The sequence below is a fragment of the Pocillopora damicornis genome, chromosome 1 (genome assembly GCF_964200805.1).
Source record: "Pocillopora damicornis chromosome 1, jaPocDami1.2, whole genome shotgun sequence".
Taxonomy (NCBI): domain Eukaryota; kingdom Metazoa; phylum Cnidaria; class Anthozoa; order Scleractinia; family Pocilloporidae; genus Pocillopora; species Pocillopora damicornis.
The window spans coordinates 972,501-997,862 of NC_142670.1; the positions used below are offsets into that span (position 1 = coordinate 972,501).

A 25,362-nucleotide genomic window follows, 5' to 3' on the forward strand; every position below is an offset into this window, starting at 1 on the left:
AACAGCACTATTTCTGTAAAAGAAAATGATCATATCATCACGACAAGTTGTAGTTCAGTGAGTGAAAGATTTACCTTTATTATCGCATGAGCATAACTAAAGAGGAAGGATTCCACAGGTATTGGTGAACTCTGGTTTTAGGACATGGAATATCTTGGCATCGTCCAAAATTCCAAAGACGTGCTTGTGTGCTACCCTTCCTGTTAAAAAAATCTACCTATGCTTCAGTATTAAAACAAAAAATGTTAACTTTTACATGTTCATTACCCAATCATACGCTCCACAATCCTTGGATCAAACGACAACAGCCAGAGAACAAAAATGAGCTGGTACTGAAGCTGGAAACCAATATTAGGGGCCACAAGAGCAGACACAACACTGAAGGAAACAGATAAAAAAAACATCAAATAGATGACTTGAAAATTAGCCAAGACTGCAAATCAACTAACCCTTTAACTCCTAAGATCTAATTGTTGATTCTTCCCTCAAGCTCCTGCATATTTCTTTGTAAATTAGTAACGAGAATTTGGTGTTGGATCAAAATAACAACTACTGTCCGATACATTTGAGAATTCTCATTACCCGTTTGCTGGATAATGTTTGGATATTATAAGGAGAAATTTCATGTTAATCACCTATGGGAGTTAAAGGGTTAAAGATGCTCTAAGAATAAGCCTTTGAAAGAATTACATCTGATTGCATTTAATTCAGGTGCACTTCCTCCCCTTCCTCCCCCCCCCCCCTTCCTCCCCCCTCCCTCAGGATTATAACTGGTTACAGGGAAATAGTTGAGGGGAATCTGAAAAACATTCTGGGGGTTGAGTGGAACATGCAGTATGCTGCACTTTGATTCAGTTGAGCATCCTGTGTAAAAGGGGCTTGAGGTAATTCTGTTATATTTCTGTTTAAACACACCTTTGAATGCCATCTGCCTTGAAGAACGCTTGTCTGTATACATGATGTCTCAACATCAGCTGAAGACACTGAGCTACACTATGATGGTACCCATTTCCCTGAAAAACGAAAAAAATTATTTTCAGACACATTGATGTGACAGTAACTGAGTGAATAGTGTTTTATTAACAGCGTATCCCTTCGTGTTGCTCTTCATTTACGGCAAACCTTTCAGCCTAATAAAAAATAATTCAAGGTTACAGCAATGTGTTTACCCTTTACACCCTAACATCAGTACGCATATTCTCCATACTGTTCTCTATACATTTCCTAAGGTTCTGACAAGGAGAATTTGTTTCACAATCAAGAGCTTCTTCAGTTAGTGATCAATTCCTTTATTCTCGTGACCTTAATGGTTGATTCAGGGGTGATATTGCAAGGAGAAATCAGATGCTGATCACTCTTGGGGTTAAAGGGTAAATTACTTACTGCTGATGCCAGGCCATTTTTCATCCAAGACAGGAAGTAATTTAGGTCAGAATCTGGCAACAAAACTTTTCCCCAGGAAGCCAACTTAGCTATAATAATACCTGTCTGAAAAAATACAATTAAAAACAATTATTTTACATACAGCTGTGATGAAAAATAATGATTAAAATAAATATCATTTCTCCCTGAGAGGAACTTTAAGGACAACTATTTCATGGCGCATAATATTTGTAGAGTTGACAGCTCCAGATTTCCTGAAGAAGACTTGGAGATTGTAGTCAAAACTGCATAAGCCACATGCAAAGTTACTATACTGTACATCTTGAGACAAGCAAGGAGAAGGGGAATGTTGATCATCTGAGAGTGATATGGTGAAAGCCCAGCTGTTACCTGATGAACAATAAATTGATCCTCCCTGTTGAGAAATTTCAGAAATGAAGCCCACACATTGACATTTGCCCTGTGTAACAAACATGAAAAAACATTCATCATTCATAACTCTGAAGGCAAACTCAGGTAAAATGTAAGGCACGCAAAAATCATTACAAAATGCACATTTACCTTTCACCAAATTCATGAAATATAGATGCTCTGCTTCTTTCCTCCTGAAAGTGGAAGAATTCACAAATTCATCTTTTTGAACTAAAACTAATGTTACAAAAGAAGGAAAAAATATAAGATAATTTTTGTATTTTCTTTCACACTCTTTGGGAAGTCATCTTCATTTTTACCTCTTAATTTTAATCATGAAGCTCCCAAGATCTCATAGTTAATTCTCCCCTCCAGCTGCTACACATTTCCTTGTAAATTAGTTACGAGAATTTGGTGTCCGATCAAGATTAAAAACTTCTATCTGACAAGTTCAAGTATTCTCATTCACTGTTTCCTGGATATTGTAAGGAGAAGTCAATTGCTACAGTGCATAGAAAACAACTGGTTTAAAAGTAATTATAAATCAAATATGCATTGATTTGAAATATTTGTAAATTTACTGTCCATCTATAAATGTTCTTTTCCATTTCATGTTCATCAACTAAAGTGCCAAAAATTAATAAACTATTGTGCTTCACTGGACTTCACCATCAAACAGACAAGGGACTGCTTTCATTGGTCAAAAACTCAACACCTGTTTCAGCCTCACTTAATTTGCTGGCAAAATATAAATTGAAATACTTACAGTCAGCATATCATCAATCAGGACAAGTATATATCTGATTGTCTTGTCCCGTGACAGTCGAGCAAGCAATGACAAACAGCTCTTGGCAAACTGAAGAAGAAATATGCCGTGCCAATTAAGTCCATTGAAGAGAACAGTTTGAAGCAGTTCTCAAGAAATAAAGTTTGAAAGTGTTTTGTCCACTTTTCACGTTTTCATACCTGATCTCCCTTCTCCTCCAGAATTTTTCCTCTTTCTTCAACTCCCATGCAGTCATAGTCAGCAATCATTTCATAATCCTCCGGGTTTATCATTTGGCTCCTTATGAAATTAACAGGTAATCCAGTTAGAAATAACATCATATAATAACTGAAAGACATTAGCAGGGATGTAGATAATAGCAGGAGGCTGGGAAAATTACCCAGCTGTGAACGTGATTTTTCTGGCTGTGAAGCACCACTTCCTTATCCAAAATGTTTTTAAATGTTGTCAGAAGATTGTTATTGATTTATTTCATTTGCTTACACCTTCTAGGTATAGCGTGCCAAAGGCATGTAAGAGTGGGCCTTCAGTCCAAATACCTGCCTATCATTGCAAGATTCCCGCCTGTTAAAAACTTTAGCTACATCCCTGCATGATTAATATACATGCCAATAGTAATTTTGACACTGAAATCATTTTGAACCCATTTCCCTCTGTTTGCAAAGCAAAAATGGACAAAAGTTCAAATTGTTGTTAGAACAGATCATCTAAATCATCTGTACTTACTCTATTTATAGGTGCACAATTTTTACTCTCACTGCGCACCTGCAAATCTCTAAAACTGATGGTACCTTTTATAATGGAATATTTTCACAAAAATATCCTGTTGGAAAATTGACATTTTTGCATTCTTAAGTTGGCAGTGTGTCTGGGTGGGTTGTGTAGCTGAATAACTACAATAATATGTTTTGTCATTCCTGTGGATCATTATTGTCTTCTCTGTCATTACTTTTAAAACTATCGATGTGGTTATCAGCATCATCAATAATTGTCTTAGAAACACCATCAATCATCACCAAATGTTACAATCTTAGTCGGAAAAGTTGAAATTCTTGTTTAGCACTCAACTACTTAGAATGATAATATTTTGCATGCCTAGCTATGGAAAAATTCAATTTTTCTCTAATTTGTTACAGAGCTAAGGTCTCCTGATGAGAAAGGGCATGGAACTTACTGAACATAAGTCTGCCAGTTGACTTTCTGTTTCCTAACTTCTTCACTCTCAACTGATAACAATCCAAATGGCATAACAATGGCTGCAAAAGATACAAAGATATGGATTGAGCAGGTAAGGATAAGTGGCTCTCACAGCCAGTAACTGTGACTATTATCTCTTGATAGAGTAATTTTCAATTGAGTATTAAAAGTTATTTCAGAATGTTTTGATTTTGCCTTACTTTTCTATGTAATTGGTCCAAAAAACTCAAAGTACCCTCCCTGCCAATCAAGTTCAAACTAATAGGGACCTTACACAGTCAGGATAGTTATGTCTTGAGAGATGTCATTTAAAAAATTAATTTATATTTCAGCTGGAATTTCACAAGTGGCTTGAGGTACAGTCTCTTAACCCTTTAACTCCCATGAGTGACCAAGACAGAATTTCTCCTCACATTATCAATGCAATATTAACCAGATAAGTGACGAGAAAATAGAAAAATATAAATTTGGGGATGATTAGATGATCCAATACCAAATTCTCTGAAATAACATTCTAAGAATTGTATGGTTGACAGTAAGGAGAATTAAAAATTTGATCTGGGAGTTAAAATGTTAAACTGTCACATCTCAACTTCAGCATATTGTATCTAAGCAGGATTGAGTTCCAAATGTAAAGTCAAACAATTTGCTGTCATGGTTTCCTTTCGCAGACCAGCAAATTCTGGTGATTTCAATGTGTTTTGCAGAGGACAGCTAAGTATTGTACAAAGTGTTTAAATGCACATGTATGCTGAACCATTGTTTAGCCACGTCCTCTGTGCCATCGCAGTTGTGGTTTGCTTCAGGTCCCTCCTATCAATTTTGAACTGGTCACTAGCACTTTCTCTCTTCATCACCATTCTTCTGTTTTTACTTTCAAATGAGTCTGCATTTTCTCCTTAAGTTATTTTCTTGATACTTTGCGTTTGTTCCAAAAATATCAGCACCCCAGTTATAATCACCTCCCACTGGGTGATTACAGCAAGATATGTTGCAATCCTCAACCAATCAGAGTGCAAGAATATCTGTGATCACCTGAGCAATGGTACTAGAAGCTTAGTACCTGATACGTACACAAATTAATTTAAACAGCGCCAAATAGATAGACAAATAAATAAATAGGATAGATAAACGAATAAACTTTACCTGAGGAAAGATTTGGATCTTCCACGCCCTTGTCTGTGGCAATATCTGTGAAGCTCTCGTAACCGGTCATAGTTTGAAACTGAAGGAAAACAGATAAAAATAACGCAAAATCAGCTGTTTCGACAAGACACTGTTTTATGATTTCCGACACAAATTGACAAAGCTGATACTACCACGTACAGTGCACTATAACCGACAGAAAATAAAGACTCGAGCAATCATTAAGGTTCACCTCAAATGTATAATGGATTTTCCAAACGGAAGTACTGTTACATCTTTCATGAGGGATTTTTCGACAAATACTGTATCTGGTAAATTAAATCTAATCACTAACAAATTAAAGATCCTCTCCTATTTTCCCCGACATGAACTGAGTGAGCCTTCTAGAAAGTAAGAAGAAGTCTAAAAACACATAGACTAGAATATGATGTAAAGGAATTACCGGCTAAATATCGGCGAAGACAAACTTGTTATGAAGATCGAACCTCCATCACCCAGATTCATGTGACCTGGCCGGTGAGACCCGCGAGAGACTGGCATTGCGACAAGGCTTGGTTACATGTCCTAAACAAAGATGGCGGACGCTCTTACAGTGCTCTGTGAGGATTTTAGATGAAAAAGGAGTTAGTTGTTTCCTTGGAATGGCCTGAATTATCTTGAAAAGTATTAAAATGGAATCAGGTAAATATTATAATCATATGTGTGAGTTTAAGTTTCGAAGAAGAGTATCAAATGTTGTTTCAAATGAGAAGTTAGTCAACAGTACTCTTTCGAGGTTTTTTGGGTACTAAGCAATTTTGTTGTTGTTAAGCTTTTGGAAGGTGCAGGAGGTTGTTGTTATATGTGGTGGCTGCTTTCACTTTGATTATTTTAAGCCTAGCTACACCTTTAGAATTACGTTTTTCATTTCTTCACCTGGACTTGAAACCCTGGTATAAAAACGTTAATGTTTTCATTTCTAAATCGTATTCCGGTGCAATGCTGCTTTGCTTATATCTACAGAAAAGAGAGGCGTCAGTCCATCCCCAAGCATACCGCCCATCTCTAGAGAACAAGCTCTACTGGAGACATTTTTTCATGCATTGAGTCAGTTTGCTTTTGATAAGGCAAAGGATCAAGTGGTAATCTCCTCGGCATTTTTTACGACTTATTAACCCTCAAACTCACCAGATCTGTTTCTAAATCCCCCTCTCCCCCCCCCCCCCCCCAATGGCGGCTACACATTTCCATGTAGATTAGTTACAAGAGTTTGGTGTTGCATTGTGGTAACAACTTCTACCAGATAAGTTTGGGTATTTTCATTACCCAGAGATGCCAACCTGTTAAGATCTTAAATCTTGAGATTTTTCTCTTATACCACCACAGCATCAACCCAACAACACCTTCCCAGTTGAAAAATTGATGCCCAGCCCTGCTATGAAATCTATCTCCTTCCCTAAAAATGTAGAAAGCTTTTGTTTAGTTTCTGCAAGATTTGATTGCATAAAAAATGCTTTAAGAAACGGCAACATGTGTGAAAAACCAGAATTGTTTTGATTTGGGTAAATTTGGGAATACAATGTTAGTCTACAGTGGAGCAAATACTTTGAAAGATTGTTCCTTGCTAATATCTGAGAGATTTGGTAAACCATGTAGGAGAATGGAAGATTTGATCTATATCTAAGAGATTCCCTCATAATGCGGGAGAGTTGGCATGTATGATTTCCTGTTTGTCAAATAATGCATAGATATTAAAGGGAGAAGTTACACATGAACCCTTTCACTCCCATGATCCCTTTAGTAATTCTCTTTACTGTGTACCATATACTGCTTACAATTTTAGTTTGGAGAATTTGTAGTGACTCAAATAATAATCCACTTTATTTGATATTTTTCTAAATTCTCAGTACTTGTTTACTTGAGATTGTATTGATATTTTAAAGAGAAGTTCTGTCTTGGTCACTACTAGGAGTGAAAGAGTTAATCACTTTGGGGAGTGAAAGGGTTCATTACTAGAAAAACTATTAATTTTCCCTCATTTGACAGAGGAAGTCACATTGAAATGTTTAACTTTTTAATTTAATGATGAATTTAATTAATATCATCTAGGTTTCTATTGAAATTAAATCCTCCTTGGTTTCCCAAAATGGACTTCCTCACTGGATTGAAATATACCTTCTTCTAAATTTAATCTGTGCAAACTCTGAATAGTTTCTAGTACAAGCAGTGAGATAGAATCAAACACAGCTGTGTCCTTTTGAATAGCTGAGTCTTGAGTCAATTCAGCAGAATTTATAGTTTAACCCTTTAACTCCCAAGATCTGATTGTTAATTCTCCCCTCTATCTACGGCACATTTCCTTGTAAATTAGTTATGAGAGCTTGGTGCTAGATGAAGATAGCATCTTCTGCTTGATAAGTTCGAAAATTCTCACTACCTGTTTGCTGAATAATGTTTGGATATTATAGGGAGAAGTTTCACGTTAATCACTTCTGGGAGTTAAAGGGTTATGGTGGGAACCAAAGGCTTTTTTGCTCAGAAGTGATACTGACATTAAATTCCTGGTTATTTTTCTCATGTAGGAGAAGGAGAAGGAAACAAAAAGATTACCACTGGTATCCAGTACACCATGGTCTTCACTGCTAGTCACCCTGTCACATCTGGCTTCGGCAGAAAAGACATACTTCTCTTTCCCTTTTATTGCCAGAAGGTTGTTCAGGAAAGATGTATGTAACAAAAAGCTGACGAGATTTAATGCTTGACTGACAAGTAATTCCTTGCCTTGCTTTTATAATGATATCCAGTTAGGCTGTCAAAGTGTCAGTTTTTAATTTTTAGTCAGCTTACTAGAACAATATTGTGATTAAGCATGCAGGTTAGGTACAGCTAATTAATATGTGCTAACTAATTCTAATCAGGCTAATTATATTAATTAATGTGTACTTATGGGCTAATCATTTATGTTAATTATTTTTTATGTGTAAACTGATTGAGAACATGCAGTTTTGTTTTGCAATATTCAAGTTACATGTAGGGCCAGAAATGTAATGCAAAAGAAGGTCTTACACAATATGCAGGTAGTGTCTCTATTTTTTTACCTAGTTAGTTAAATTGAAATCTGTATATTTTGTTCACAGTCTGTAAGGGACAGCTTCAAAACCCTGATAGTGGAGTTGAAGAAAATTGAAGAAACAACACACAGTTCCACAGGGTCCCCACTAGAAGGAAGTTTGTTGGCTGAGTTGTGCAGACATTTGTGTCAATTTTCCCAGGCAAGACAGGAGTTAATTGACTTGTATCTTTCTGTAAAGTTCTACAGACTTGTTCACTCAGCTTAAGTGTCATGGAGAAGGCTGTTTTTTGTTGTTATGTGGTTCTTTGGGGTGATTCTCTTTGAGTAAAAAAATGATCATCCATTTTCCAGGTCAAGACTTTGTACTTTGATGCTCAACTCCTTCCTCTCTTGTAGAACCCTTTAAGTCCCACTAGTGACCAAGACAGAATTTCTCCTTATTCTATCAATACAATATCAAGCAGACAATTAACAAGAATTTAAAAAAATATCAATTAGGGGATTGTTGGTTGATCCAATTACAGATTCTCCAAACTAGCATCACATGAATTGTATGGTAGACAGTAAGGAGAATTACTAGTGAAATCTTGGGAGTTAAAAGGTTGAATACGTTATTCTCCCCTCCAGCTGCCATGCAATTTCTTGAACTTGAGCAACTGCACACCTACCCCTCCCCTAACCCAACATTAACCTTGACTTGTTATCAATTGACTGAAGTTGTTGTAGGAGAGGGGTGGGTGGGCAGCTGCTCAGATAATAACATTGATCCAAAGAAATTAGTGTGATATCATGATTACATCCCCTAACTGTTCAGTTTCTATTTTCTCATCACATATTCTCTTGATATTGAGTAGACAGTGTAAGAAGAAGTTAAAAAACAATCATGATGTTGATATCTTGCCACAACCACATGCAAATGATGTTTTCTTACTTGTCAATTTAATGGAACATTTTAAATTGGTACTATATTCCTTGATTGAAAATGTTAATTACAGTTATGAGGCCATGGCAATGATGGGATCAGCTACAAATGTAAAATATACAGACTTGTCAAATATGATTGATGAGATTTGTCAAAGGTACATAATTTTTTAAGCTAACAAGTTAACAATTGTTGCATAAAAAGTGTAGGGACTTTTTCTCAGATAGACTCAAGACTTAGGTCTCTCACTTCATCGATGTCGTTAATTCTTATCATTATCTGTTCAGATGTTAAGCTCTCAGGAGAATGTTTAATGCATACATACAAACAGGAGTGGAGGCGCATTGGCCTCATGGGTAGTGTGCTCAACTCAGGATTGAGTGGTCTGGGTTCAAGCCCTGGCCAGGGTCATTGTGTTGTGTTCCTAGGCAAGACTCTTTACTCTCACAGTGCTTCTCTTTGTCCAGGTGTACAAATAAGTAACAGCAAAAATGCTGGGGGTAACCCTGCAATGGATTAGCATCTCATCCAGGAGGGGGGGGGGGAGTAGCAATACTCCTAGCCACTTCATGCTAAAGGAAACCAGAGCGCTGGCCCCATGGGCCATTTGGGCCTGTATAGAGGCTTATACAAACAGGGTTAAACATCAATAAGGGCACTCATGTGTCACATGGTGCTCATATAAGGTGTGGTTAGAAGAATAGCCCCAATCTCTTTGCGATCATAGCTAGCTTAAAGTTAATCAAGGTGATATGTTTCGTTTTAGACACAATAAGGGCTTTCATCATCCCATTTTGGATTCTCTTAAATCAAGTTTCAGGTACATGACTCAGATACACATTTTATTTGAACTCCAGCTCATGTTTGTCTAAGACTCTGGTTTTGGGTAAATTATGTAGAGTTGCTATAACAATATATAAGCATTATTATAAAAACCTAAATCATTGCTGTCGAAGGACCCAAAAAGTTGGTAAATGTGACAGAACAATGATCTGCATCTATATATTGGCCATGTGGTGACTGGGTCATCTGCCGTATATTTGTGCTGTCACCATTTGCCATTGAAATGGCCAGTATGGCTTTTGGATCAGATTTCTTGCCATCCCACACTTACCAGGTGCATAAAATAAAGGTTGTACAGTTTGGCCTACATGGCTGGATCTTATGCTGTCAAGTATTCGATGAGATGACCAAAGCATCCGAGCTGTTCCTTGGACTTTCAGCCGGCAACTTTCTGAAGAAACTCCCTGAATGTTTATTTACCCTTTAAATCCTAAGATCTGATTGACGATTCTCCTTTCTAGCTGCTACACAATTTCTTGTACATAAGTGATGAGAATTTGGTGTTAGATCAAGAGAATACCTTCAGCCTGATAAGTTCGTTTATTCTCATTACCTTTTTACTAGATATTGTATGGGTATTATAGGGAGAAGTTAAATGTTAATCACTTCTGAGATTTTAAGGATGAAATCATGTGTAGTGTTTCACTTTTCCTAATTCCTAATTGATCAAGATCAATTGAACAAGATCAAACTTTGACAGCTCACCAAGATTTTGTATTTTTTCACCTAGTTTTGAAGTGGATATTTTGTCCAATTTGTTGAAAGCTCAGTGTGACATGGCCGACTGGAGATTCCTTCCATCCCTTCTTCACCTTCATGAAAGTTACGTCAAACTGTCTTCTTGGTGTCAGTTTCTACCACCAGGGGAGGTAAGTGTTAGACATGTTACATCTCTAACCTTTTTGCTCCCAAGATCTGATTGTAAATTCTCCCCTCTAGCTGCTACACATTTCCTTGTAAATTAGTTGCGAGAATTTGGCTTTAGATTAAGGTGACAACTTAAATATGATAAGTTTGAGTATTCTCATTACCTGTTTGGTGGCTAATGTATCGATGTTATAAGGAGAAGTTACATGTAAATCACCTTTGGGAGTTTAAGAGTTAAAGTAGAGAATTTATAGTTAACTAAAGTTATCCCCCATAGTCATTGAGAAATCAAATTGTGGCAATATTGCTGATTACACTCCAAAGATATGGGCACATGCTTGGAGAGTCATTGAACTATTCTGTGTGCAAACAAATATCATTATACCTGGGAAAAAATAAACTCTAACTATTCCTTACCCTGCCGGGAGGCCCTCATAATTATTAGCAAAGAACGAGCATTTCTTTGCTCGTGAATGAATGAGTGGAGGAGAGGTCTACCAGGGGTCTGGCACTAATAATGAGTGCTGTACCAGACCTCTTGCTGGCTCACTTTGGTCAAGGACTCAGACTTGCTCTAGGGAAAAGAAATGTTTTGTAATGTAGCTGTTTTGACTAGGGCCTGATCTTATGCTAACCATTTCTTGACTATAAAACAAATGATTGATTCTCCATCATCCTCCCAGCTATCAACCTCACTCACACGTAAGAAGTCACTATTTGGCAGCACCCCAAAGAAACACATTGAGGCACCTTTTCTTTATCAGTGGCTTGGAAAACTGCAGGATGCCTTAGTTTCAAAGGTAACAATGTTAAGTTCATGTACGTGTTCTGTTTTGTAACTCATGTTGGGCAACAAGGATGGGAAATGATGACAATGATGATGATGACCATGATAATGATGATGATGGTAGAGTTAGTGATGATGTAGACTATTAGCAGTCCTTTCTTTTTGGTGAAGTCCATTGTGCAAAAAGTCATTGAAAAAAAAAAAGAATGGTGGCTTGCAGGCTGCACATAACTCATGCTAGCCACCATTTTTTTGTTTGGTTTATTTTTTTGCTGATTTATTTTGGGAAAGGAAAAAGGAGGGACTCCTTATAGTCTAGTAATGATGACAATTCATAAATATACATATTTTCCATACTATTTCCCAAGGTAATAACTGGAGAGTTTTATATCAATCCAGAGCCCTTTTAGTTGACCCTAATGTTTTATTCAGTATGAATACTTTAAGGAGAAGTTTGATGCTAGTCACTTTTTGGGTTTTAGGGTTGGTTAAATATGACCAGGAGGTGATGGGCTTTAGATATGAATCACTCATAACCCTTAAACTCCCAAGCTCTATTTGTAAATTCTTCCCTTTAGCTGCTGCATATTTTCTTGTTAGTTAGTTACAAGAATTTAGTGTCAGATCACGATACACTGTAACAACTTCTATGTGATAAGTTTGAGTATTCCCATAACCTGTTTGCTGGATAATGAATGGAAATTATAGGGAGAAGTTACTTATAGATGTTAATCACTTCTGGGAATTAAATGGTTACACTACATGATGCAGTAAACTCAGTCTATTTTATACTTCATTCTTCTTTTGACACACATGTGCTCCATTTTATTCTTCCAGTTCACTCTCTATTTCTGCTATATACTTGGGAGACAGACCACACCAATGGACACGAAGTCATTAATTTCACGGGCTAGTATTGATTATGTAGGAAGGTATGTGTCACTTTGCGTATCGTGGTGGCTAATGTTATTCATTATAATTGTGTTTACCGCTTCAATACCTGCACCAAACTAGTGACAAGATCCTGAAGAAAATCTTTTGTGTATCTAATGAGTACTTCAACCTTTCAATCCAAGATCTGAAAGCTAATACTCCTAACTGGTGACCTTAAAAACCTTGAGTGTCTATTTCTGAGAGTTAAGTGTCCTATCAAGACACTTACCCCTGGTTGATAATTTTCTTGATTCTCAGTAACAATCTAATTGACATTTTGATAAAGCTGTAAGGAGACTTTATATGTTGGTCACTCTAAGGAGAAAATGGGGAAACCTTTTTGTCCCTAAGAGTGACTAGCATCTAATTTCTCCTTACAATATCACTCCTGGTCACACATTTAAGTTACAAGAATAAAGGAAATGATCACCAACTGAAGAAGCTCTTGATTATAAATCAAATTCTCCCTGTCAGCACGTGAGGAAAGATATGGAAAACAGAATGGAGAATATGCACACTGACTTGAAGTGTTTGTGTTTTTCAGGATCATGGCATTCATCCGTCGTTCAGATGCATTAAGTGTCAATATGTTACTGGATACTCATCAGTTGGAGCTGTACCAGGGACATGGATACCACTTTCCCTATGATATTAAGGAGAAGCCCTCTGGCTTGGGAGCTTTTCCTGCCATCTTTTCATTCCCTGGGGTAAGTAACATGTTCCCTAGGGGTACAGTCTTTTCTGAATTTGGGAAGCAACTTTCTGATGTAAAATGGATAATCAAATAAACAATGTTATGGTATAATTTAACTGACAGAAAAACACTACAATCCCACAAACTCAACTACTTTATTAATCAGCAAGTAATGTTCTTAACAAGGAATGACTCCTATAAGAAGTACAATACTTATCGTTAAAAAACTTAATTTAGCCCACCACAGTCTATGTCTTAGCTCACCACTTACACAATATCATTGCTGTCTCCAAAGTTCCTTGAAATGAGCAATCTTTGGCAGTAACTCTCTCTTGGTATAGCTTTCAAAACTGAGTCATCACTCTGACAACTACTACTACTACTTAAGTGAGGCTTTATATATATATATATATATATATATATATATTCACAAAGTATTCTGGAACATCCTCAACTTTGTTTTTGAAAAGCTATGCACTGTACTGATTAGCAGGAGTGTTTAAGAACCAAGGCACTTTTGCAAAGAGAAGGGAACATAACTCCCAGTGTTGTAGTCTGGCCTTGTTGTTGTTTATACAGGCCCACACTTATTAACCAGCTTTAGAGCTGAACTGGGTCAGCCTGGCTAAATGACACAAATAGATAATTAAATAAACAAAACGTTTCTTCAGATTGGGTGTAATTTTATAACCATAGCATATTTTTAGCAACTACATTTACACCTGCCCCTTATAAAACTTCCAAGATTACAGCCCAGGTAAAAATATAAGGTGGGATCCCACCAATCCCACCTGGGATCCCAGGTGTGTCCCGGGTGGGATTATGGAACATCCCGCTTGGGATCCCACCTGGGATTATGGAACATCCTGCATGGGATCCCACCTGGGATTATGGAAGATCCCACATGGGATCACACATGGAATTTCACCTGGGATCTCACCTGGGATTATGGAACATCCCGCATGGGATCCCACATGGGATCCCGCCTTAAATTCCTAATAGCATCCCACCTGGGAAAGCACATCCTGGGTGGGATTAAACCTAGAATCCCACCAATCCCTCTTGGGATCCTGCCTCAAATTTCAGATAGTTTCCCACCTGGGAAATCATATCCCAAGCGGGATTGCCTCTGGGATCCTACCAATCCCAGTTTAGACACTGCATAAAATTACAGATAGCTTCCCACTTTCAGAAAAATCCTTTGAGGGATCCTGTTTATCACTGGAGACCACAGATTTATGAAATGTACCAGTTAGGATATCTTATCAATTCCTTTTGTAACCTAATCCTTAAAATTAAGAGGATAAAATTTTCTAGGTGAGCTATAGACCCCATCAATCCACTGAGGGTCCAAAACTTTCCAACTAGCTATAGAACATACTGACACCTCCAATGGGGTCCCATTGTCTTACCAAGCTGTTGATCATAAATGATTCAAACAGTACGTGAATACACAGACTATATGTGATAAAGATCTCATAATTTATTTGCAATGAACCAGCATGTGTTTGACTTGTTTTATTAACAAATTTCTTAACCAAACATTTTTAAAGAATAACAGCACAACTCAGCATATTACTTTTTCTTCATCATTTAAGCAGACCATCTACAGTGTATTAAGGCTCAACGTTTAAAAAAATTGGCTGTTGTGTATCAAAGAATAGAAGAAAGACAAAACCTCAATAATTCATGTTATCAAAATTTTGACAAAGGTACTGATTGAAAGTCTGCTCTCTCTTCAGTCGAATTTTTCAAAGCAAAGCAAGGTCAGAATGTTCCCAAATGTGCCTAAAGTAATCTTGAAACCTTACTCATATATTTATTTCATTGTAAAGTGTAAGCCTAGAAAACTGCAGCATGCAAGTGATCAATTCGATTCTCAGAATTATTTGAGTTTCAGTTGCGCTGAGCGTTAGGTAAGCTTAATTCAAGCCGTTATTTCTATTCTTTGATAAGATTTTGATCACGTAACGAATATGGCCATTTGTACTCACCACAAACTTCTAAAATTCCTAGCTTTAAATGGCCACTCGATCGTTGTTTGAACCACTCGATATGTCAACTGTTAATTGTCCCTTCTTTTAATTCCACGGCGCCAACGACTTTCATTTAAAACACTCACGCTGTTCTCGTTTTCCCATTGAATCACAATAAAACCTATCTTTAGAAGTGTTATATTAAGCAAAACAGTTGATAAAAGAAACAACTTGAAGCAAGAGCGGTTAACCGATGAAAAGTACATTCAAAGATGAGCGCCAAATGGAGTTTTCTTTGTTTCCGATCACGGGCATGATCACGTGTACCTTTTAGCAAAGAGAATCCGCTGGCTTGACCCATTGCAGTCTCAAGAGAAACGCGCAACATTATTCTGTCTCTTCTGACTTGTTCTCCTCTCTTGGATGGTGGATACCTTGGATTCATGTTTTGATGATGCCATAAATAATGATGTGAGTTCACTCTATGTAGAAATACTCGACAAGAATCGAACAAGAATGCACGATTTGGGAGCAACTTCAGAATACCCCGCAACTCATTTACATGTCATTGAATAAGAATAGCGTCTATTGTGTTATGCCTCGATCTTCAGAGCCTCCCGACACATGTAAGTGAGGCGGACCAAAGTTGCGGGGTATTCTGAAGTTTAGCCACGATTTGTGGCCGAAAGTTTTCGAGGAAAGAAAGACTCGAAACCCACTTGAGAAGGTGAGAAACAACACAAGCCAATCACATTAGGAAGTATAAGAGATACCTAGATGATCCCAGTGTACCAGTACCCAAATCAACAAGGCTTGACCACAACAAGCGTTCAGCAATACGTTCCAACACAGCTAGCCATCTCGATTCCTCAGTCGGTCTTTCCACTGAACTAGCAGTGGTGCCAACAGAGTCAAGTGCGCCTCATAACGGAGAAAACATTTGCACGAGAGACAGGAGCAACTACATGCGATTACAGAGGTGCATTGGAATTCTCGTCTGCAAATGGTTATGCACAGTCCGAAGCTTTCCCGAGCTTGGAAAGGGGTGGAGAGGACGAAGATACAAGGTTGTCATTTTATACTACAAGTAAAATTTTATACCAGACCTACAAGGTATAGAAAAATTTTGTTGATCGCTGACTCAGAGAAGAACAACTAGTAAACTTTAGAGCTGTTATTATTGAACTGTAACTTGTACTTTTCATTTGTAGGTAAAGAAGGAATTGTATTTTGCACCAAAAATATAAAGAAGTAATATTTTTTAGGAGGTCCAGTGATTGGGACATTTAAGAAATAAAGTTATGAAAAGAAACTCGGTTTGCACTTCTCACTACGAACAAGTCTTGTTTTAAAAATATTTTCAGATCAGAGTTTCAAATAAAGCAAATTGAAGAAGTCATTTAAAAGGTGTATTTTCTCGAAGGGAACAGTGACCACCTCTGTCTTGTCCGCATGCCAAATATTTGCGGAGTGTGTGGATGATTCATAAGTATTGGAACTCTCACAAAAATGTTTTGTAAGAATAGAAACAGCAAAACAATATTTTCGTGGGTGGGATAAAGAATCCCATGTAAATATGTAAATCCCGACCAGGATCCCGGGTAGAATGCATAAGTCCCACCTAAGATCCCAAGTGGGATGCAGGAATCCCGCATTAAATGTGGGATCCCAGGTGGGATCAAATTTTCATCCCAGGTGGGATCCCACCACCTAAGGCAGGATCCCGCCATTCCCACCTGGGATCCTGGGTGGGATTGCCGGGATCCCACCTATATCCCGCCTGACATTTTACCTGGGAGGTAATTTACAAAATATGAATAGAGGTGAAAGAGAATTTTAAAAGGGCTAACAAACTTTATTTTTTTACAGGAGCGGCCTGTAGGTCACTGGCCAAATATCGTGTCTATACTCCTCGATAAAGTTCATGAACTCAACACCATGGAGAAGATCGTGTACTTCTTTGACAATGTATGCTTATTGCAAACCAATTTAGTAACATCTCTTTTCCTGCCTGATTTCTCCACAACTTTTTCCAACTCTCACTTGTCTGGTGTTGGTTTAATTTTCAGCGTGTCCAGAGCACGTACTTCTTGACTCGAGTGGACCCACGCCTGACTCTTGTAGTTATATTCAACAGTAAAAGATCAGAGAAGGACTCTTATGTTAGCACATTTCTGACTGGTAAGGAAATGAATCGTGAGAATTGGTTGAAGCATTTATGCACAGTGAACATTCCTTGCTTGAAAAACAACCACTTACTTGAATTTGGTTAACCCAAATGTCCTGTAAATACAAACCCATAGCTATATATTGCCCTTGATTAAACTATGGTACTGTGTTCGAGGAAGATTTTACAATGTAATTTAGTTGGTAATGTAAATTTGGGACAGTAAAGAGTTTCTAAAGCTTGTATTTCAAGGGTTAGCCCTTTTTCAGAGCAATTTGCTTGTCAATGAGATACTCTTTACAATGGCCATTCACATTATCAACTCATTTGATAAACCAAATTACTATCAGCATACTTTGAATCCTTACTTTCTTGATCAATCCTGGTTTCCCTGGCAAACAATTTGAGTCGAGCTGGGTTCTGTTGTAGTTTCTTCACTGAGCGGCACTCCAATCTGCTATATCTGGTCACTAATTTATTTTTTTTATGTCACCACATGGTGAGTTTTTAACCCTACCTAAAATTAGTATGCATATTCTTGATACTGTTCTCTATACATTTCATAAGGTGCTGACAAGGAAAATTAGTTTTGTTAATAATCAAAGTTTCTTAGGTTGGAGATCATTTCCTGTATTCTCATCATCATAATAAATGATTCACCAGCATTAATGTAAGGAGAAATTAGATGCTGATCACTCTTAAAGGACAAGTTGAGCTTGGAACTCTGTTGAGCTGTTAAAGTATGAGTGGGTATTGATAACATTTTTGGTTCTCACTTGCATTGTAGAAACAGCGGCCCTTCTCAGAAACACTAAAGTCTTTGCTATGCTTAAACAAGGGGGAAAGAATTGAACATAGAGAGATGTTCTTAGTGAAGCTGTATATCTACCACTTCAATAAGAAATGGAGCATGGAAGTTGAAGGAAAAACAGAAAAGAAGGCTGGATGATTAGTTAATTAAAACATTGTTCTAAAATACCAAAAGGAGAGACAATCAATTCAGTGAATGTGACGCGAGTCACGCTCGAAAATTTTTTTTAGTTTATTTTTTATAATCGTAATTCGTATAACTAATTTTTCGAATGTGGTCGGACACTCAGAAGAATGCGTGGAGGCTTCAAATTGCACTAGGAAAATTAAGCAGAAGGAAAATACGTCGTTAATTTTTCTTGGAGGAGTTGGACAATGTAACGTTTTCTCACGTCTTTGGTTCGAGTGTTATCGTTTATTTGGTCCTTGATTTTTCATTGTTAGTTTTTCCACCACGTGTCATGTGATCTAAAGCAATAAACAATAAACCAGATTCAGAGTAAATGTGCTGGCGTGGTACACGGTTTCAACGGCGTTATTTCGATTGACGCGCAACCGCAATCGAGAACGCGACAGTGAATAATTTTTATTACTTAGTCGATCGCGAAATTGAAGTAGTGAATAATATTAAAAGTAAAGTTTATTTTGATATCAAATCTGAGTCCATTAAATGGTAAAAAACACTCGTCTCCTATCACTTTTAGACTCATCTTGCCTAAGTTAGCCTCGTTTTTCTTTGCTAACCCACATCTACCCGAAGGTACCAAGTTTGTTCACATCTAGCCATAGTTATTTTCTTGTCTAATGTTATATAATGTTAAATATTATATAATGTTAAAAATATCAAGGCCAACAGTAATTCTGAACATAAAATTTAATAAATTTGACACCTGTGGAGTATGTTGCATCGCTTATGAATGAGACAAGAATGTGCTTTTTTTTAATTTGCATCATACCTGAATAATGTCTGTGTAAAATTTGAGCTCAAATGCAGTATTTTTAACTTATAAATCTACTCCTGGTAAGTGGCCCCGGCAACCTATCTTTACATGTAACTGCCAATAAAATAACCCTCCATCTTCATAAAGATCTAAGTAAGCTTTTAAGGCCTTCCTGTCATTTTTTTAAAGCATGGCCTCACAAACTTTTTCTTTTAGCTCCACTGATATAAAACATTCAGGGAAAGTCAAATAATCAACAAGCACAACTAGTGCTTAAATACTAAGTTGGCAATTGACGGAGACACCATTAGCACCACAATAAAAAAAGCAAGAACCCTCAACTGGCTGAAACTTGCATCATTTAGTTGCATACTATTCTTCCCACATTTCCTAATTAATTAACCTATATTTAGTGGACACCTCTATAACACAGACACTAGGGAAGGTTCTCAGAGGGGTTACCTTTGATACTTTTATAACTATAAAAGCTTTCACTGCAGTTCAAAGTGATTTAATTTTTGAAATACAATTAACTTCTCCACTTATCACAAAACACCTGTGCAAAGCATGTCAATTGCTAATTGACATGCTTTGCACAGGTAGAGAGTTACGAATTACTTTCTACACTTTATATAGTGCAAGCAATGTGTTCCTTACCATCATTTTTATGTTTTTTATTTCCATTTACAGAATCAAGTGGCTGTAACGAAAAAACAAATTCAAACAGTTTTACCTCACTCACTCAATAAAGCAAGAAATCACAAGACTAAACAACAAGTGTAGAACTTAGACATACTTACTCTTTCACCAAATTCGAAGCGTCCCAAAAGACATCAAAGATAGCCCATGAAACAAGGATAGGCCATGAAACAAAGATAGCCCCAACAGAACAACCTAACTTCACTAACGAATCCAAGCCGACCAATCACGACTGACCTACGCCACTTGAGTCTTACATCACGGCAAAACTGACCGATCAGTTTATACAAACCAGATTAAGTACATTCCACTGAGAACAATCTTTTACTTGACTCTCATCACTTTCGCTCAGATTACCGAAATATCAGTCACCATCACCGACAACAGTCCTTCTCAGGACTACACTCACCCGGACGATCAAACTACACTATTACAAGGTGTGATGACATAACTACAACGGAAGACACAACTGCAACGCTACATCCGTACGTTGGTGAAACGTTTGAAATCCAATTTTTCTAAAGCGTAATCTGATGCTTGGAAGTATTGTAAGAAAGCGATGAATCGTGATCTACTACATATAATATGTTCACCCGAGAAGCTAGAGAGCGACGACCACCCAGGCTCAGATGTTACAAATACGAAGATGGACTATGAACTGCTAGATGCTTGGGGCCGAAAGAGAAGGTTTCTAAGTCAGCATCGAGGAATAAGTTGGTATGTGGATAATTTTGACAACTGTGTTTACCTTGCGTTTCTCTCAGGAATTTTCTCAAGCCAGCTCACGCTTTGGTACTACACAGGCCATGGACTCGACAAGGCAAAAGCAAGTAAACTTCATTACTCATCATCTCCTAACCTCGGCGATTTAATGAAGCGTTTTGTTGATGACCGTGATCGGTATTATCATTTGTTGAGTAAACCATATGTTTTAACAGAGAGATGCAAGAAAAGGAAAGTGAAAGGGGGAGAGCTCTCTCTTAACAAATTTGGATTTTGTGATCTTTATGGGCTGCTGAAGTTTTGGTTTGCGGGTATCGATGACCTCCTAAACCTACACCGAAATTTTGAACCACAGAGGCCAACTCTTAAGCACTTGGTCATCATCGTGGATAGCTGCTATGGCGGAGAGTTTGCTCAGCAGTTGCCTGAATTTGTCAAAGATTTTAAACAATCATACCCATTTCTGTCTAATGACATAAACATCACCATACAAGCTGCATGTGGTCCAGATGAACGCACGGTTGGTGGGTACTTCACACCCGTCTTCACTTACCTCAATGACCCAGACAATGAGATGCTGTTGGAAACATTGAAGATGGATTGGAAGGACATGACAGAAGAAGACAGGAGGAAATACGGATTACTTGACTTGCCATCTCCGATCATAGTTACTACACTACCTGCACCTCAGGGTACTACAATGGAAATTCCACTTGTGGATAACTATGGTGAAAATCCTAAGGTCACCCTTTTTCAAGATGCTGGATTCTTCAAATTTTGCTTTGTGAAGGTGCACCAACACCAGGATAAGACATTATTTGAAGGACAGGATAGAGCTCTTGACAGGAATTCGGCGGATCAGTTTATGAATGATGGACAGTTTCAAGTTTGTGACTACAAGTTGAAGACCATGAGAGGCCCAGATAATCCATATGCAGGAAATCCTCTGGGGTTATTTTTACTGGAAGACCCTTGTGATAAAGACAAGGTCATCTGCGTTCACATCCACTTTGACAGAGATGACACCAGCCATTACACCAGGATAAACCTTGTTCACCACAAAAAACCGCCCCTAGAAAGCACATGCTTGTTACATGTTGAAGATCATGACTATCTGTCTAACACGGCCATCAAGAGAGGTAGGCACAAAATTGAGGTTTCCTCTCACACCAATGCTCCGCAATTGGTAGAGGCTTGTCGTCAGTTTGTACATGCTAATGAGGAAGGCAGGTGGGAAGATGTCGGAAGATGGAACATGGAAAATGATGATATCAGCGTCAGAGGAAGATTCAGACTGACACAAGAGCGTTTAGCATCAGAAGACGCCTATTTGAAGTACATTGAACAGTTTAATCTTCCAAAAGTTACTGATGAGTAACACTCAGTAAGACTTGTTGTTTGTTTGTTTGTTTTATTTGGAATGTTAATTCAAATATTCTCACCAGGTAATGCACCAATCAATTTGAAGTTTCAACATCCTTTCCCCCCCCCTGCATTTGAACTTTTTAAGATTGGCTAGTTCAAATTCCTAGTCCCCCCCCCTCCCCTCAGGCAAAAATGTCGTATAAATGCCCTATTCAATATTTGATGATTCTTTGTTTGAATCTAACAAAGTATCATATTTCTTGTTGTTGCAGTTGTCATTTTCATTTGCAAACATCTTTATATGACACAAAAATTATCTATCTATTAGCCTTTCACACATGAAAGCAGGCTTTTTACTGTAAAACTCCTCCGATGTCTACTATGCTGGAGAGATATGACACTTCTGGTTTTAATGACTAACCAGTCAGGCACAGACGGCAGTCAAATGCCCGTGGGATTCCTAGGGGGATGTTTTCTAATTGATTGTTGCTTAAATTTGAAAGGTTACTAACCATCCTATTGTTTGAAATAAGATTTTAGAGGAAAATTTAGGTGTTACAGACTTTTTATTAAAGGAACAATCAGATGAAGAGGTGTAGAATAATCAAACACTTCAACCTCTTTACTCAGCTAAAGATTCTATCCTTCATCATTGGTCAATTTTTCTGCTTGTTCACTTGTACAAGGTAGTGGTAACTGCTCATACAAATACAAATTAGTTTTCCTCCTAAAGCTTTTGCCAAACAGTCTGCCTGGTAGTTGAAAAATTATCTCAAACATGGTTGTATTCAGAAAACTATGCACACCTAAATATTTTTGTTGTGTTACTAGAATGGTAGATTTGTGTGGAGAATTTTTCCAACTCAAGTTTTTATGTTAAAGTCTTAGTTATGTTTTGACATTTTAACTGGAATATTCAAAATGGTTGCTCCCATTATCCTACTCAAAGAGGGCAAATTGTCAATAATTTATAAATGACTGTAAACTTTCTCACTCTAATAATATTACCAAGGACCTATCCTTTTGCAATACTATTGTAGTAAAGTTTATGAATTCAAGGATTTCATGTGCACAATTTAGTCAGGTTAATTTGCTAGCATAAGAAAGTAAATCCTAGTATTCTTATTGTGTGTTTAGTTAAAATAAGCAATTCATTTAAAATAACAATTTTTTTCATGTCTTTAAGTTTTTAAGGGGCATAAACATTCCATAGCCTGTCAGAACAAATTGTTCCTTTTTTTGCACTGAATTAGTATTTTCTGTAGTTCCTCTCCCCTGCATTATGCTACCTGAAAACTTCATTTGTCCTGGTCAGTTATAATTAACAATATATTGTCATGTTTAACAGATATTTCAGCTTAGGATGTGTCATTTAAAGACAGTACTGTAGATTAGTGTTTGTCAAATATTTCAGATTCAGTAATGGAATATTGTAATTTAGAAAACATTTTTTTTACTTTTATTTTAAGATAAGATCTTAAACTAAAAGTCTATAAATTGGAAATTTTTAGATAAGTACAAGCTATCCAACAAATGAAGGAGTCAAATGCTTCATTCCTATATGGTGTTGATCAGAAAGCATTAGTTAAAATATCTTACAATGCTTTAGTATTTTGCAATTTAGATGAGAAGACTATAATTAGAAATCATATTGTTAAGGACTCTGCTTTGAATTTAGTATGTCATTTAGAATAAAAATTTTTTTATTAGGAAAATTATATTAGAAAGCTGTAGATGAGAAATGCTGTTTTTTTTACATCATATATCAAATTTGCCTGATTTAATACTGATTTGGAATGCTGTTTTAAAAAATCTTGGAGAATTAAGCATTTTTTTATTTACTTATGTTGATCAGAAAGGCTAGTGTGAAAAATCTTAGATCATAATTATGATCTAAGATTTTTCAAAATCACTAAATACGGCATTTGCTGTATTTAGTGATTTTGATTAGAAATGCTGTTTTTAAAAAAATCCCAGATTGGATTGCTGTATTTTGTCATGTTAATAATGAATGCAGTTTTAAAAAACAAATCTTAGTTCAGAATTCTTCAAATCATGATGCTGATTGAAAATGCTTGTCAGGGAAATGAAATTCTAGAGTCCATTATAAATAACATAAATTCTGTTTGAAAAAAGTCTCGGAGTACATTGTTGTTTTTACTTAAGTTAATTAGAAATGCTGTTTTAAAAGATCCAAGGTTAGAATTCTGTACTTTGACATAGCATAACAATGCAATTTTAAAAGAATGTTAGATTAGAATGCTTTATTTAATGATGTTGATTGGAAGTGCTCTTTGAACAAAATGCTACAGTAGAGTGCAGAAATGATGACATCAAGCACAAATATCTTGCAAGATTGTACAGTTATTTGGACAGTTGGTTATTTTGTATTGTCTATCTGCTCTGCTTTTCCTGCTTTATGAGAAATGAGGAGAAAGATAGCAGAAAAAAAAACAGTTGGATAATAAATAACTTGTTTTAATTATTTAACATTTAATAAGATATATTTTTGCCATATTGATGACATTGATTGTAAATACTGGTTTGAATGAATCTTAGATTAGATTGCTGTATGTAGTGATGATGATTACAATGCTTTTTTTTAACCCTTGTTCTCCCTTGAGTGACCAAGACAGAATTTCTCCTGACAATATCAATACAATATCAACCAGATAAGTGATGAGAATTAAGAAAAATATCAATTTGGAGATAAGTAGTTGATCCAATACTAAATTCTCTGAACTAACATTGTAAAATTTGTATGGTTGACAGTAAGGAGAATTACAAACTTGTTCTGGGAGCTAAAGGGTCAAAAGATCCATATATATTATGCTGTAGTTAATGATGCCAATTAAGAATTTGTTTAAAAAATGCCTTATTAGAGTGCTATATTTACTGATGTTGATTCAGAACACTCTTAAAAAAATTGTAGACGAGAATGCTGTATTTTTAAGGATTTCCATTGAATTGGAGCATTAAAAACTCATTTAATGGAATGCCATTTTTTTCAGTGGTTATCTGGTTTGTTAGGGTCAACTTAGGGGATATTGTTAGAAGGACTTGACACCCACACATTTGGCAGATTTTCATGAATCTAACAATGAAATTTGTGCAGTTACAGAATCTTCAGCTCTGCTTAAAAGGGTAAGAGATAACTTTTGCAGACTTGGGGAATGCAGGAGGGTAGGTTTTAATTTCACAAGGCAAGTTTAACTGAAAAGGGTTGGGAAAAATTGTTTTTGGTTTTCCTCTATCATTGTATTATCTATAAATTTCCAGAATGGTACACGGCGATTTTACTCTTTGTCAGGGGTATCATCTGCTCATGGGTGACAATTTGTTAACTGGTAGGGGTTTGGGACCTGAGGGGATCCTTTTCATAAAAAACCTAGTGAAGCCCACTCTCCCCTCCTCAAAGTAGAATGTTTTGAAGATTCCAGAGGTTGGTGTAAAATAGATAGAAGTTTCAAAATTTGAAATAACGAGTTAACACAATAGACACAAAGCAATTAATTAAGGTGTACTTTATTTTTCGCCATGTAATATTGGATGATTAATTTGAATTCAAGACCAGTGCCAACTAGCATTATTTAACTCTTTCACCCCCGAGATCTCAATTGTAATTCTCCTTACTGTCTGCCAAACAATTTTTGTGATGT

General features: G+C 36.7%; 3 protein-coding genes across 3 annotated transcripts in view; 2 read left to right on the forward strand and 1 right to left on the reverse strand.

The window, feature by feature from the left end:
• The window catches only part of LOC113669430 (V-type proton ATPase subunit H), a 9,766-nt gene extending 4,292 nt beyond the window's left edge, over positions 1-5,474 (reverse strand). The window contains exons 1-11 of the mRNA XM_089207249.1: positions 5,367-5,474; positions 4,925-5,003; positions 3,756-3,837; positions 2,761-2,860; positions 2,561-2,650; positions 1,945-1,988; positions 1,774-1,843; positions 1,384-1,488; positions 916-1,013; positions 268-378; positions 1-13 (exon numbers count right to left, since the gene is read on the reverse strand). The exon at positions 1-13 is cut by the window's left edge and continues 75 nt beyond it. Of these exons, the coding sequence (XP_089063375.1) occupies positions 1-13; positions 268-378; positions 916-1,013; positions 1,384-1,488; positions 1,774-1,843; positions 1,945-1,988; positions 2,561-2,650; positions 2,761-2,860; positions 3,756-3,837; positions 4,925-4,994 (783 nt within the window). The 5' untranslated portion in view covers positions 4,995-5,003; positions 5,367-5,474. The remainder of the gene's footprint in view (positions 14-267; positions 379-915; positions 1,014-1,383; positions 1,489-1,773; positions 1,844-1,944; positions 1,989-2,560; positions 2,651-2,760; positions 2,861-3,755; positions 3,838-4,924; positions 5,004-5,366) is intronic.
• On the forward strand, positions 5,472-18,669 carry LOC113669370 (KICSTOR subunit 2). The gene is made up of 13 exons (XM_027185386.2): positions 5,472-5,605; positions 5,927-6,045; positions 7,486-7,629; positions 8,041-8,198; positions 8,972-9,055; positions 9,665-9,718; positions 10,472-10,610; positions 11,292-11,408; positions 12,233-12,327; positions 12,873-13,035; positions 16,868-16,966; positions 17,068-17,179; positions 17,953-18,669. The coding sequence occupies exons 1-13, from the start codon at positions 5,596-5,598 to the stop codon at positions 18,015-18,017; spliced, it is 1,359 nt and encodes a 452-aa protein (XP_027041187.2). The 5' UTR covers positions 5,472-5,595; the 3' UTR covers positions 18,018-18,669.
• Positions 18,670-19,923: 1,254 nt separating this feature from the next.
• LOC149051219 (uncharacterized) lies at positions 19,924-23,734 on the forward strand. The gene has a single exon (XM_089207227.1). It carries the CDS (start codon positions 20,175-20,177, stop codon positions 21,714-21,716), a length of 1,542 nt encoding a protein of 513 aa, XP_089063353.1. The 5' UTR covers positions 19,924-20,174; the 3' UTR covers positions 21,717-23,734.
• The last annotated feature ends 1,628 nt before the right edge of the window (positions 23,735-25,362 follow it).

Bases quoted from the DNA above. Each gene is read 5' to 3' on its own strand.
- LOC113669370 (XM_027185386.2), top strand. The intron at 6,046-7,485 runs GTAATCTCCTCG...TTTCTCATGTAG, and splicing joins ATAAGGCAAAGGATCAAGTG to GAGAAGGAGAAGGAAACAAA. The intron at 7,630-8,040 runs GTATGTAACAAA...TTTTGTTCACAG, and splicing joins GAAGGTTGTTCAGGAAAGAT to TCTGTAAGGGACAGCTTCAA.
- LOC149051219 (XM_089207227.1), top strand. From the start codon at position 20,175: ATGAATCGTGATCTACTACATATAATATGTTCACCCGAGAAGCTAGAG.